Source organism: Rhincodon typus, chromosome 8, assembly GCF_021869965.1.
Source record: "Rhincodon typus isolate 14 chromosome 8, sRhiTyp1.1, whole genome shotgun sequence".
NCBI lineage: Eukaryota > Metazoa > Chordata > Chondrichthyes > Orectolobiformes > Rhincodontidae > Rhincodon > Rhincodon typus.
The window spans coordinates 5,561,004-5,576,844 of record NC_063339.1 but is presented as its reverse complement, the minus strand read 5'-3'; the positions used below and the strand labels follow the sequence as shown (position 1 = coordinate 5,576,844).

Sequence of the window (15,841 nt, the reverse complement as noted above, 5' to 3'; positions counted from 1 at the left end):
CAGCAGCAAGCTAATACTTGCTTAGACAGGATTTGAAAATTGTACTCCTACCTACTTACATCATTGCCAGATACAAATTCAACTTCACTTCTTCAGACTGTTAAGTGCACCCTAGCGAAAGACCAAAACTCTGTTTTGGAGGTGTTTAAAAGTAACTCACCACATTGTCCGTTTTAATGATCTATCCATTAAAACTTTCAAAAGTTAAAAACTAAACAGAGTGTTCTGGAATTTTTTAGTACAAGTCAAAAATCCAATCGGCTCATGTAGTCTGTACAACTACACAAACCTTTTCTGAAAGGAACATGAAAAGAATAAATGGTGCTTGTTTTGGGGGCAGCAGACATCATGGCACAACTAGGCATCAGAATGTGATGAATCAGAGCCTATTATGTGTATTAGAGAACAAAACCCCTGTAGCAGAAATACATCCCACTGAAGGAGGATTCTCGGAAGGGAATAACCTTAGATGGATAGAGGATTGGCTAGCTAATAGAAAACAAAGGTTGCGATAAGGTCTTCTATTATATTTACAAATCCTCTATACATACCAAAATGCTACCCACAGCACCAAGGATATTTTGAGGTTGGCAATCTGTAGTTGAGTGCTACAAGGATCAGTGTAGGGGCTACAATTATTTACAGTCATGTCCATGATGACAGAAGTAAATGTACTATTGCCAAAGCTGCCATCACACAAGAATAGGTGGTAAGGCAAGTGGTGACACAAAACATCTACAGAAGCATTTAGACAGGTTAAGAGAGTGGATATCAAAGCTTGGTAGAAATACATAATGCAAGAAAATGCGAGGTTATGCACTTTGATGGGAACAGGGGGAGCTGAACATTATTTAAATGGAGAAAAACTGCAGATTAGTTGGCATTTGTGCCTAAACTGAATGCAAGTTCAGCTGGCAATGGGAAGGGAACTAGAATGTTGGAATGCACTAATCACACCATACCTAGAATACAGAAAACAGTTTTAGTCCCCTGATCAGAAGCATTGCATGTTGCCCAGAGAAGGTTCACTGGGTATATCGTGCATATGAAGGGAGGGGTTGGGCCTGAACACAATGAAGTTTAGAAGAGTAAGAGGCAATCTTAAATGAAACCTATTAGATTGTTTGGGAAACTTTGAAGGGTAGATGCAGAGGTTGTTGCTCCTTGTGGGAGAGTCTAGGGTGAAAAGTTAAAATCTCAGAGCGAGGTTGTCGCCCTGTTAGGGAAGAGACGAGGATGAATTTCTTAACTTGAAAGTAGTGAATATGTTGAATTCTTTACTGGAGAGGGCTGCAGAAGCTGGGTTAAATATATTCAAAGGGTGAAAGAGACAGATCTTTAATCAGTAAGGGAATCAAAGATTATAGGAAAAGACAGGAAACTGGAGTGAAGGATTATCAGATCATCCATAATCTCTCTAAATGGCACAGCAGATCCAAAGGACTGAATGGTGTATAATTGCTCCCATGTCATGTGGCCTTACAGGTTCTTTAAAGAAGCATCTCAGTAACAATACATTTTCTTCCTGTTTCTCTGAACCTGAACACTCACTCAAAGGGACGCACTGGGGTTGTCCCTTACCAGATCAGATTCGAGTATGCAATCCAATAGAAAGTTGAACCAAAAATTCAAGTTCTGGTCATCATCCTTTGTGTTCTTTCATCACCATTCCTGAAATATTCAGTATCAGCTGATTCACAATAAATGTCTATGAAAGGGATGACAAGCCATCACTGGTGGCGCCTGAAAATTGTGAGAGTGATGGGTACAGTATTTTTTGGAGTTGCAGTTCAACAGGACTTTGATAAGGGTAACTAATTTTCATTAAGAAAAACAGAATATATTTTTTAAGCACATTTTAAAACAGAAATTTATGTTGAGCTCAGACAGTGCTATCCTAATGGCAACAGACAATTCTAATTGCAACATAACATAACTCAGTTCAAATTCCTTGCAGTTGCTATCACTAAAGCTAGATACTTGAAACTCTTCTGTGCAGATATACTTTCATATCCACAGACACCTAAACCGTGCTCCACACTTGATTCTGTGAAGCCTAAAGTAGTGTCAGCGGTCATGCTAGAACAGGGAAGGCTAGGTCCAAAAAGTGTACTCGCAGGAGGACCCATGACACCTTGGTACCTCTGTTCAGCTCTTCTGCAGTTGTAGTTTCAAGGTCTGTGGCTCTCCACCTTGTCCAGTGACTGCGTTCCACTATTTTTGAAATCTGGTTGGTCCCTCCCAAGTAGTCAACACATCAATTGCCTAGGGGGCGTCTTTTTAAGGTGAGAGGAGAAAGATTTAAAAAAGATACGAGGGGCAACATTTTTCTTCCCCCGACATACACAGTGGTTCGTGTGTATAATGAATCTCCAGAAATAGTGACGGATGCATTGTCAGTTACAACGTTTAAAAGACATTTGGATAAGTAGATGAATAAGAAATGTTTGGAGCGATATGGGCCAAGCACAGGTAGGTAGGACTAGTTTAGTTTGGGATTATGGTCAGCATGGATTATGGTCAGTTGGACTGAGGGATCTGTTTTTTTTGGGCTGTATGACTATGACACACAGGGAAGCAGTGACACAGTGACCATGTAACTGCACTCATAATGCAAAACCTCGAGATAAAGTTTAGGGGAAACTAGTCCGAATCCCATCACAGCAGATGGTGAAATCTGAATTCAATAAAAATCTGGAAAATAAAAAAGCCAGTCTAATGGCTACCAAGTGATCACTGTCAACTGTTGTAAAAACCCATGTAATTCATTATTGTCCTTTAGGGAAGGAAATTTATCATCTTTTCCTGATCTAACCTACATATGACTCCAGACCCATAGTGATATGGTTGAATTTTAACCTCTCTCTAGACATTTAGGGATGAGCAATAAACGCTGTCCTAGCCGGCGGCATCCACATACCATGAACAAATTTTAAAACCATTTTTGATTAGAAAACGGTCTCTTCTACGTCTTGAACACGCCTCATAATCATGCAGTAGGGCTCTTGTGGCAACGTGGTAATGAACCTCTCTCTGAGGTTCAAGCCCCACCTGCACCATAGGTGTGTAATACCATCTCTGAACAGGCTGATTAGAAAAATGCTTATAATCAAGCAACAGTTTAATCATATTTAGCAAAATAGCTTGACTATTATAAGATTATGTGCTGGCAAAAGTTTAAAATAGCAACACAAATGAAAGGCGTACAATTCATACCATGCTGCTCTAACCAAGTAGTACATCTGTGCTTGCATAGCAAACTGCTCTTTAAAACATATACTACCAAAATTAGCATTTTTATTACAAAGCAAGCTTCTGTCAGGAAGCATGGCATGAAATGCTAATATCAGTCTAAATAAATGCAAAAAAATCCTGGAAAAATTTTTAATTCAAAGCAAACAAGCTTTGGTCAATTGCAACACGAAGGATGGAAATTAGGGGAGTCACTGAAACAAACAGTCGGGGAGGATTCAAACTTAATCCTTCAATTTGATCCATTTGGTGGGAGTAGTCTATGACTCAGTCCTGCTGTACTAGACAGAGGGAAAAAGAGACATTCAATTTGTCTTTTTTTTGTTATCTAGTAATTCTTGCTAAAAATGTTTAAAGTTCAAGGAATTCCCATGCTCTTTATTAGGTTTACATGAAAAATACTAATTTAGATGAGGTGCTAAACGGCTTTAATTTCCTTTGAAATTATATCCTCTCCAATTTACATTCTTTAAATTAGCTTACCAAAATGACCTCAAGAGCTGGCAGTATACCCATATTTGACAAAGTCTTGAAGAAGGAATCCCTGTTCTGAGGTTGTAACGTTTGAGAAAATGCACAAAATTCTTTCAGAAAATTCACCTGAAATGAAAGCAAAATTATATTTTGGGAGTGAGTCAAACCAATTCATAACATCAATTCCACTAATTGCCAGATTGACAATTCTTATTAGTTTTCTTTGAGTACTACAATCATAATTTCACTGCTCTTAATAATATTCTACAAGCGGTACAGTGAGGGAATGACAGCAGGTCCCCAAATGCCTATTGTGAAATTTCAAATATGTTGCTATTCTCAGTTTCTGTCAAATGAAGCCCAGGTGTTTCTCCAAATGACAAGAGAAAGAGCTTTATACTCTGCAGCATGCTGGACCCTTCTGCTTATCCCATGAATGTTGGTGCTTTCCTGCCTCCTAAAACTATTCTATTGTTTTTTTGTTCAGTTTCTTCCACATAGATCAACCATCATGCTATAAATGAAAGTTCAGAGGTCAATGGAACATCAAATCTACTCAGGGACACTTGCAGTCACCCAAAGTACATTTTCTATTTTAAAAAACTGTACAAAATAAAAATTCGCTGGTCAGGGGATTTATGTGTGTAGGGTTGAGCCTTGTGATAATTTAGATACAGAAACTAGAGCTCTATATGTAAAGCGTCTTGGTTTGCAAAAATAAGTTACTTCCAAAACTTGTGTGTACAGGAACAGGGACAGCTCTGGTCTGTACATTATTTGCTCCATTACATTTTAGCCTTGAGGTTTAAGCACCAGTCCAAAATGAAATTAGTGGCTACTGTGAACGCCCTGTTCATATCTTCAGCAGTGCACACACACTCTCAGATGTGCCCACACCTACCAGTTCCTGTCTTTTATCATCATCCGTGGCATCGTCCGTTAACTGCGCAAAAAGTTCTGTTAGGAACTTCTCGTCTTCCTGAAGGATTTAAAATAAAAAATCCAAGATAAAGCTTATAAAATACAGACAGAAGATCATGTCCGATTCAATGAACTGGTGTTTTCTACATTGTGTTATGTGAAATGCTAATATCAGTCTAAGCAAACACACAAAAATCCTGGATAAACATTAATTCGAAGCAAACAAGCATCTGGTTAAAGTGGGTGATCCAAGAAACCGTATGATATCCCGGTTAAAAATCCTCACCCCATGGGCGACTGCAGCACTGGGGATGAGGGAGTCACTGAAACTTCTTTTTTTCTGCTTTACTGTATGACTAAATTATTTGTTAATACACCAGCTCAATAAAAGTAACTCATGATCGGTAACCAAAGTTGTGAACAAAAATAGGTTTACAGCTTCAAAATAATAAACTGTGTTAGCAACAGATACTTGATTAGCTAGTTTGTTGTCCTGATGCTCCTTTTAAATTCCTATAGAAATATAGTTAAGTCTATTGGCAAACAAATGGGCACAGCAGTTATGATACGGCTAGCTACCCTTATGATGTAAACTCAAAATTAAGTCACAGTCAATAAATCTGGTAAATTTGAAAGTAGCTAGTATAAAGAAACACCAATTGTCATGCAAGTTGCTGAATTGACAAAATCCGACCGGTTTGCTAAATGACCTTTCAGACTAGTCCCATGTTATGCAGCTGACCTCAACTTTCTTTGGCAAATTAGGCAAGGGCAAGAAGTATATTTTAACTAGGGTAAAACTCATACTACCGTTCCCACCTGTACGGCAGCGAAGGCACATTTGGTGATAACTTCCAGACCTAGAAAGAAAAGGGCAGAAGGCACCTGGGATCACCATCACCTTCAAGTTCCCTTCTACCTTAATAAAAACACTATAGCATACCTTCACTACACAGACTGCATCAGTTCAAAGTGGCAGCTCATTAACCCTTCTTCAAGCACAATCAATGCCAACACCCCATGAAATAATTTTCAACGGGATAGGTAAAATTGACATTATGCACATTTATTCAGGTGGATATAGTAATTGGTAACAATTGTCCAAAGGTTAATTATACCATCAGTGGCACAATATTAACTTGCTGTTCAGATGACACTTGCTCATGATACCTGCTTCATTTTTAGTTACAGTTTACGCTGCAAAGCTCAACTGAAGTCCCAACATTGACACAACTCATTGCTAGAAAGTGCCTGGAGGCATTAGACAGAGGGGAAAACAAAAAGGGGAAGAAAGCAGTTATGGTCAAGTTGTAGGGCTATATAGTGTGATGAGAGAAGTCAGTGATATTTTTGTTGCACCTTTTAGTTTTCACCCCCACTGAAATCTGCAAAATCAGACCCAAGACATTCAGCATTTAAAATTCAGGGAAAAAAAAGCCATCTTCCTCAATATCACTGGGAAATCAATAAATCGCAACAATGAATGTGTAAAATGTTCATTTTATGTCAATCTAATGTGTAAGAAATACTCAAATACAGGCTTGATTTTCTGCATCTGGAAACATTTTGAGCTATCAAAAACTGGGAAAACCATGGGTTGGCACACTTATGTCAGTTGTTGCTAATTACTGCAATTGAAGGTGATGATTATGAATGAATTCAGACTTAGTAAGACTTTTATTTACAAATCACATTCTAATATTTTAAACATATTAAAACTCTCCACGTAGCTCTTCTATACTGAAGTGCAATGGCTATGCTGCAGGTTGACAACAGCTATTTTCCATTCAGCAAGTTGAATGACCAGATAATTTGTTCACTGGCAGTGTTATCCGAGGAGTAACGTCAATTAGGAAACAGAAAGAAGTTCCTTCTTTTATTAATGCTATTTGGGAAATTTAATGCAGGCTGTCAAAATCAGGGATTTTTATAAAGGGTGAGGATTGAACTGGTGTTTGTTGATCATTCAACAAAGATTTCCAGTCAGCCTGGATAATTCAAAGTTAAATCATAATATCAGAATATAGTTTATCTGACTATAAGTTAATGTGTATGCCACAAGCGAAACCATAGCAAGAATACTGAAATGTTGAAGGGAAAAGCAACAATGTTTTTTCAAGATCAGAGAATTACAGATTTTTACAGTACAGAAAGAGATCATTCAGCCCATAAGGTCTATACAGGCTCCCAGAAGGGCTACCCAGCTAGTCCCATTCTCCTTATCTCCGTAACCCTCCAAACCCATCATTTTCAAATACATATCCAGCTCTCTTTTGAAATCTTATATGGAACTTGCCTCCACCACTCTCCCAGGCTGCACATTCCAAATCCTAACAACTCTGAGTAAAGAAATTTCTCCTCATCTCACACCTGACTCTCTTGTTGACAATCTTGAAATTTTAAGCCCTAGTTACTGGGACACCAATTAGTGGAAACAAAATATCCTTCTTTACCCTGTCAAAATTCTTCATAATTTTGAACACCTCAATAAGGTCAACTCTTAAACTTGTTTCAGAGATCGTAGGAACTGCAGATGCTGGAGAATCTGAGATAACAGATTCCTGCTCCTCTGATGCTGCTTGGCCTGCTGTGTTCATCCAGCTCTACGCCTTGTTATCTCAACTCTTAAACTTATCTGTTTCAAGGAGAATAAGTCCAATTTCTCTAATCTTTCATCGTATCTAAAAGTCCTCATTCCTGGTTTCATTCTAGTACTCTCTCCATGGCTCTAACTGTTCCTTAAATAAGGAGTCCAGAGCTGAAAACAATAATCCAAATGTGGTCTGACCAAGATAATTAAGTTAAACAGCATCTTAAGTCGAAAGCTACTAAAACACTTTGCCCAATTGTATATAAAAGGTGGCTAGATAAACAAGCAGCATCCCGAAATGTTCATTCGATTTCTCTCTGCAGATACTGCCAGATCTGCTTAGCATTTCCTGATTTTCTGTTTTTATTTGAAATTTTTAGCATCTGCAGTACAGAAATGCAGTTAATAGAGTAGTAGGCCATTCAAATTGATCTTGATTGATCATCTAACTCACTACCCTGTTCCTGCTTTCTTTCCCTACCCATTATTTCTTTAGCCCTATAAACTATAGCCAACTCCTTCATGAAAACATTCAATGTTTTGGCTTCAACAGCTCTTTGCGGCAGATAATTCCAAGGTTTACCATTCGCTGGATTAAGAAACTTTTTCTAATCTCAGTCCTAAATGGTCTACCTGCAAACGTACACGGTGATCTTGGTTCTGGACTCTTTGGTCATCAAGAGCATCCTCCCAGCAATTACCCTATTGAGTGCCGTTTGAATCCTATTGGTTTCTATGAGAACGCCCCCTGCCCCGCTTCATTCTTCTAAACTCAAGTTAACATTGTGCTAACCAATCCAAACTCTCTTCATTTGTTAGTCCTGCCATCCGAAGAATCAGACTGATAAAGCTTTGCTACAGTCCCTCCATAATCAGAGCATCCTTCCTTGAATAAGGAGGCCTAAACTGTACACAATATTGCAGGTGTAGTGTCACCAAGGTGTCAAAGCTGCAACATCTGCAGTGTACATCTTAGACTCGGAGGTTTCTTCGACGCTCGGAGAGGGACAGCCTGGAGGTCCCGGCAGCCTTTCTGGCTGCTCTGATGGGCCAGTATGTTGTGCTCTTGTCCAGTTTGCAAGTGTGGAGCTTTCATGTGGTCCATATGCTTACTCAGGACTGCCTCACCTACCTGAACTTCGTATGGCACTAGACCTGATGTCACGTTGACCATGCCTCTTTCCCATTCAGGGCCATTTGAGGTTTCGGCACCAAACTTCATCCCCTGAAGTAAACTGTCTCTTTTGCTTAGAGGAAGCTTGTGTCTGGCCCAGGTCCTGGAGATCAGATTTAATCTGGTGAGGAGTCTTTTCATCATTAGCAACTCTGCTGGAACTATCCCTGTAGTTGCATAAAGGGTGGTCCAATAATCCAAAAGGAACCGGGACAGTTTGGTATCAAGTGAAGGTGGACGCTGTTTCTTTAAGTTTGCCTCCAAAGTTTGGACTGCTATTTCCACCAGACCATTGGACAATGGATGGTATGATGCTGTCCCTTAAATGCTGAATGCCATTCAACTTTAGGAAATATTTGAACTCCCTGCTGGTAAATGATGGCCCATTGTATGTGTGTGACTAAAGCTCCCAGGAGCCCAAACATCGCAAAAGATGCTCACAGCTTTTCTAGCATCGTCCCAGTATTTGACAAATGAACTCTATGCAAGTCCAACCACTTTGAGTGGGCATACGCAATGACTAAGAACGTTGAACCCATGAAAGTGCTGGCAAAGTTGACATATAAAGAGAGTCCGGGGTTTATCTGGCCATTCCCATGAACGTGGGGGAGCTGCTGACAGTGATTTTTGTCCTTGTTAGCACTGCCCACCAACGCAGCTATGACTGCATCCAATCCTGGCCACGAGACACAACTTCTCGTCAGCATATTAATTTTGGACACTCCTAGATGAACCTGGTGGAGTTCAGCCAGTATCTGGCGGCGACCTTTGCTATCTGGTTTTGATTACCTTTTTGCTTTCCCCATCACCACCAGCTGTTTTAGTTTTGCCAGGACCGTATCTTTTAGCATCCACAGTCTGATATTGTCAGTGGTGACTGGAAGGGTGTCCAGAAAGTTTAAAATCAGAACATGCTCTTCCAGTGGCAGCAACACCAGTGGTGTACCTGACAGCAGGAGGCGGCTTTAAGGCATCTGCGTTGGCGATTTGGCCACCCAGACGGTGTTTGTAAATTTATGCATTTAGAATGCGAACCCACCGCTGAATTTGACCTGAAACTATGGATGGCAGGACCTTGTCCTCTTTGAGTAGCCTTAGCAGGAGTTTGTGGTCTGTTAGAATTACCAACTTATGTCCGCAAAAGGTATTGGTGGAACTTTCTCACACCAAAGTTGACTGCCACATCTTCCTTCTCTCTCTGGGTGTATTTGTGCTCTCATCAGCCAAAGTCTGGGAAGCATACGCTATTGGGTGTTCCTCTCCATTGGGTCATCTGTGACCCTACATAACCCTGATGCTGTAAGGGGAGGAATCGCATGTCAGCACCAGATCTCTCATGACATGTGTGCTAATACTTGAGATGATGATAGCTGCTTCTTTAAGTCCCTAAAGGCTACATCTTGGCTACAAGACCATTTCCAAGGCTAACCCTTTAGCAAAAGCAGATGTAAGGATATCAGGATGGAGGCCAGGTTACATATGAACTTTCCGTTATAATTCACCAATCCAAGGAAAGACCTGAGCTCCGGTACAGACGGGTAAGCTGGGGCCCCTTTGATTGCCCTCACTTGAACTTCCAATGGGTGTAACAATGGGACTTGTCAACTCTGTAGTACAAGGTCGTCACCTGGGGTGCCTAAAACACATTGTTCCTTTCTAAGGCATACATCCGCCTTGGAGAAACAACTGAAGACTAATGTCCAAGTTCTCTAAGTGCTCTTTATTGGCCTTCAGTGTTTGTAGCACATGAACCAGATAAATGGTGACCTGGGAGAGACCTATAAAATGTTATCCATTGTCCACTGAAAAATGGAACAGGGTGATAATGCCCCAAATGGCAGTCTTGTATATTGGTACAAACTCTTACCAGTATTGATTGTAACATACTTCTGGGAATCCTCATCTAACTGCAAGTGCATGTCCACGTGGCTCGTGACCAGCTTTATGAAGGACAGCTTCCCCTGCCATCTTTGCGTATAAAGCCTCGATGCGAGAGATTGGGTATTTATACTACTGCGAGTAACGGTTTATCGTTTAAAATCCTCAGAAAAGGGTTGGTTCACCTTCAGGCTTCACAATCGCTTTGACCGGTGCTGCTTATTCTGTAAACTATTGGTTTGATGATTCCTTCTCTTCCCATCCTCCTCATTTCTGCCTCTAGAGTAATAGGGTTATACAGCACAGAAACAGATGCTTCAGTCCAAGCCATCCATGTCAACAAGATATCCTAAATCAATCTAGTCCCATTTGCCAGAATTTGGCCCAAATCCCTCTCTTACCCTTTCTATTCATATACCCATTAAGATGCCTTTTAAATGTTGCAATTGTACCAGCCTCCCACCACTTCTTCTGGCAGCTCATTCCATAGATGCACCACCCCGTGCGTGAAAAAGTTTCCCTTCAAGTCCCTTTTAAATCTTTCCCCTTTCACCTTAAACATACGCCCTCTAGTTTTGAACTCCCCTACCTCAGGGAAAAGACCTTGTCCATTCGCCTTATTTGTGCCCCTCATGATTTTATAAACCTCTATAAATCCTTCAGCCTCTGACACTCCAGGGAAAACAGCCCCAGCCTATTCAGCCTCTCCCTTTAGCTCAAACTCTCCAACCCCAACAACATCCTTGTAAATCTTTTCTGAACCCTTTCACGTTTCGCAACATCCTTCCTAAAGCAGGGAGACCAGAATTACATGTAGTATTCCAAGTGGCCTAACCAATGTCCTGTACAGAGGCAACATGACCTCCCAACTCCTACGTTCAATACACTGACCAATAAAGGCAAGCGTACCAAATGCCTTCTTCACTATCCTATCTACCCACGGCTCCATTTTCAAGGAAGTATGAACCTACTCTTCAAGGTCTCTTTGTTCAGCAACACTCCGCAGGACCTTACCACTAAGTGTACAAGTCCTGCCCTGATTTGCCCCACCAAAATGCAGCACCTCACATTTATCTAAATTAAACTCCACCTACCACTACCATCTACCTTAGCCCAAATGCCCTTCTGATCTAGTTCCCACTGTACTTTGAGGCAACCTTCACTGTCCACGACATCTCCAATTTTGGTGTCACTTGCAAACTTACTAACCATACCTCCTATGTTCACATTCAAATCATTTATGACAAAATGACAAAAAGCAGTGGACCCAGTACCAATTCTTGTGGCACACTGCTGGTCACAGGCCTCCAATCTGAAAAGCAACCCTCCACTGTCACTGTCTTCTACCTTCGAGCCAGTTCTGTATCCATATAGCTAGCTCTCCCTCTATTCATAGAACACAGAACATAGAACAGTACAGCACAGTACAGGCCCTTCAGCCCACGATGTTGTGCCGACCTATTATCCTACTAAGAACAACCTACCCTGCATAGCCTATATTTTATTATCCTCCACGTGCCTATCCAAGAGTTGCTTAAAAGTCTCTAAAGTATCTGACTCCACTACCACTGCCGGCAGCGCATTCCACACGCCCACCACTCTCTGTGTGAAGAACCTACTCTGACATCTCCCCTATACCTTCCTCCAATCACATTAAAATTATGCCCCCTCGTAATAGTCATTTCCGCACTGGAAAAAAGCCACTGACTATCCACTCTATTTATGCCTCTCATCATTTTTGTAAACCTCTATCAAGTCACCTCTCATCCTTCTTCACTCCAATGAAAAAAGCCCTAGCTCCCTCAACCTTTCCTCACAAGACCTGCCCTCCAGTCCACACAGAATCCTGGTAAATCTCTTCTGCACCGTCTCTAAAGCTTCCACATCTTTCCTGTAATGAGGTGACCAGAACTGAACACAATATTCCAAGTGTGGTCTAACCAGAGTTTTATAGAGCTGCAGCATAACCTCGCGGCTCTTAAACTCAATTCCCCTGCCAATGAAAGCCAACACATACACCATACAGCTTCTTTACAACCCAATCAACTTGGGTCATAACTTTGAGGGATCTATGGACGTGGACCCCAAGATTCCTCTGTTCCTCCACACTACCGAGAATCCTGCCATTAACCCTGTATTCTACGTTCAAATTTGATCTTCCAAAATGAATCACTTCACACTTTTCTGAGTTGAATTCCATCTGCCACTTCTTTGCCCAGCTCTGCATCCTGTCAATGCCCCGTTGCAACCTACAACAGCCCTCCACGCTGTCCACAACTCCACCAACCTTCATGTCATCGGCAAACTTGCTAACCCACCCTTCCACTTCTTCATCCAAGTCATTTATAAAGATCACAAACAGCAGAGGTCCCAGAACAGATCCCTGCAGCACAGCACTGGTCACCGAGCTCCAGGCTGAATACTTTCCATCTACTACCACCCTGTGTCTTCTATCGGACAACCAGTTTTGTATCCAGACAGCCAAATTTCCGTGTGATCTAACCTTGCTAACCAGATTAGGATGAGGAACCTTGCTGAATGCCTTACAGAAGTCCACACAGATCACATCCACTGCTCTGCCGTCTTCAATCCTCTTCATTACTTCTTCAAAAGTCTACTTTTGCCTGCAAGGCAAATGGCACTGTGCGAGCCTTGCAGAATCATGGAATTGCTTCTTAGCCAATGTGCAAGGTGGCTTTGGCTCCTCTGATAGTCCCTACACTATGAAAAACATCTGGTTATTTAATTAGGACTCCACTCGGGCAGCCATTTTCTAATATAAAACTGTTGAGAATCTTTCTCAACCAATTTCACCTCATCAAGCTTGGGCCCGAGCCTTTTACTATGATCAGTGGGAACTGAACCAGCTGCTTCTCATAAGAGACCAGAACTGAAGTTGCACCCTTAATCTGTAAAGGTTCCCTGGTATAGGTTCTCAATCTAGCCGAGGTCTTACGCTAACTTAAGGGATGGAGTCTAGAGCGAATTTTTATTAAAGACTGGTTCTGCAATCACTGACACAGCCGCACTGGTATCAACCTCCATTAGAATTGGGTGAGCATTTAACCAAACGTTTACTTTGATTGGTTTAGATTTGGATGTTGTGAAGCAATTTAATTGCTCCAAACCAGATGTAGGTGGGTTTTCCAAGGTGTGCACTGTCCTGGATACCAGTCTAGGAGTTCTCTTACTCAATTTAGGCCTAGCAGGACTCTCTTGCAGTCTCAAGTCTGCACACTGGCAGTAACTACAATGGCTTGCCATCCCAGATCCTGAAGAAAATGTCAACTGTTTGGCTTGGATTTGTTTTGGGGTTTTGCTGTCTGCTGACCTAGAGTCACTCTGTTCAAGATATGTCCTGAGTGAGGCTAGGCAATTGCCTTCACTCAAGGGGTGCTCCCCAATCTCAGTCAGCAAGGTGTCCACTTCCATCAGCATACCCTGTAACTCATTTGCTCCACTTGCCACATTTTCTGATGACAAAGCAAGTTGTAGTGCCTGTTTGAAATCCAGTCGGGCTTCAACTACTGGGTGCATTTGCATGGTTACATCATTAATCCCACATACCAAAATGGTGTATCAGCATCTCTTAAAAACTAAACCAAAGTCATCTGCCTCTGCAAGTCATCTTAGCCTTGTCAAAAATCCTGACATGGATTCGCCTGGTTCTCAAACTGCTGAGTAAAACCGTTAGTATCGCAGAATTAGAAGATGGTTGGGGTCATAATATCCTTAACTCAATGCATCAACTCTTGAAAGGTTTTAGTATCCGGTGCCTCAAAAAAAGTTAGGTTCCTGATAACTGAAAAAGCAGTGGGTCCACAAGCTGTCAGGACAATTACTTGTTGCTTTTCATCTGTTCCAGTTTTCCTGGAAAAAATAACACACTCTTTCCACATATTGGACCCCATCTTCGATGGTAAGATCGAACAAATCAAGGCTCCCAATAACGGCATGATGCCAGAAGTGCCCACCCCAACTCAAAAATGACTGTTGCGAGCAAATTTCTTCAGGACCGTGCTTTTCTCTTGTCACCACTGAAATAACTCCACAGAGGACCGTCACCAAGTCACCTTTTATTTACACGTGTATGGTACTTGACACTGGTCCTGCTTCCTCAGAGCCAGCTCTCAGACGGAATAGAATCTCTGACACTCCTGTTTATATTTGTCAACTAGGGCTCCCTGGTTGGACCAGGTTAATAGATCCAGTCAGGGAACTCATTCTATGAGGTCCACCTGACTGACCTCATTACAAGTCACTACACGATTAGCAGCAGATTCTAGTAAATGCACTACTTTTTCTAGCTCATTCCTGAACTTCAGAAGATTAATTTCAATCCAACAAGACAGCATCTACCAATTGCTCCTTCACATTCAAAAGTATTACCATCATTGAATTTCCTACAATGAACATTGTGAGGTTACAACTGAACAGAAGTCAAAATGAATTGGTCACACAAACATCATGCCTACAAGATCAGGTCAGAGGCTACGAATTCTGTGGCAAGTAACTCTCTTTTTGTCTCTCTAATGTCTGTCCACCATCTATAAGATGCTATCAGGAGAGGGATGGAATAGTCTTCATTTTCCTGGATCATGCAACTGTGAGAAAACTCAATACAGTTGTCACAATCCATGGTGATGCAGTCCCTTTGATTGACACCCCATTCACCAACTTTAGTATGCACTCCTTTCACTGATACAGCACTGTGTACTATCTACAAGATGAAATGTAGGAATTCACCAAGATTCTGCTAACAATGCCTTCTAAACTTAGAACCTCTACTGAGTGTCAGTACAAGGGCGGCAAATGCATGTGTACACAATCAACTGCAAGTTAGCCTGCAAGTCACACAACATTCTGAACTGGAGGACAACTTGCCTTTCCTTCAAAATTGATTGGTCAACATCCTGGAACTTCCCAACAACACTGCAGCTGTCCAAAAAGGCAGCTCACAGCTACCTTCTCCAGGTTCCACGAGCAAATGAAAAACAAAAATAAAAAGGCAATTTCAGAAATTTTCAAAGGTATGCTTAAGCAACATCCTGCTTTTGCAATACATACTGTATTGCAGCAACAGGTTTTAAAACTCTATCCACAAGTCCATAACATATTCATACAATTACTCTAATGCAGTATAAAGGATGCTTAAAATGCATAGGTTCTTCAGGAATCAATCAATCATTCATGAACTGCAGCTTATACAAGGAATTTTGCTGCAGCAATTTTGCAGCATCATGACATCATCATGCAGACTCAGTGGCACTTGCTCACCTTCAACATCAACTAAATTATACAGAATGGACAGGTTGTAACCCAATGCATGATCTAATACCTGTTTAAATAATGTGAAGACATAAGATATTACAAGATTCTGTTTCCAACATCCTACCTGGTACAGTGATTTGAATGGTAAAGCCTTCATGTTTTTTCTTTCTGTTACACCTGAACCCCTGAATTCAATAATTCAATCATTGCTGCTCTGCTCTTCAATAGTGCCACAAAACCTTTTCAATCCACCCGAACAGTTCAACATCGATCAAAAGGAT

General features: G+C 41.2%; 1 protein-coding gene across 3 annotated transcripts in view; it reads right to left on the bottom strand.

Moving 5' to 3' along the window:
• smek1 (SMEK homolog 1, suppressor of mek1 (Dictyostelium)) overlaps nucleotides 1–15,841 on the bottom strand; it is a 101,898-nt gene that overhangs the window by 36,244 nt on the left and 49,813 nt on the right. For all 3 annotated transcript variants that reach the window (XM_020509971.2, XM_020509972.2, XM_020509973.2), the window contains exons 5-6: nucleotides 4,628–4,705; nucleotides 3,736–3,852 (exon numbers count right to left, since the gene is read on the bottom strand). In XM_020509971.2, coding sequence (XP_020365560.1) covers nucleotides 3,736–3,852; nucleotides 4,628–4,705 — 195 coding nt within the window. The remainder of the gene's footprint in view (nucleotides 1–3,735; nucleotides 3,853–4,627; nucleotides 4,706–15,841) is intronic.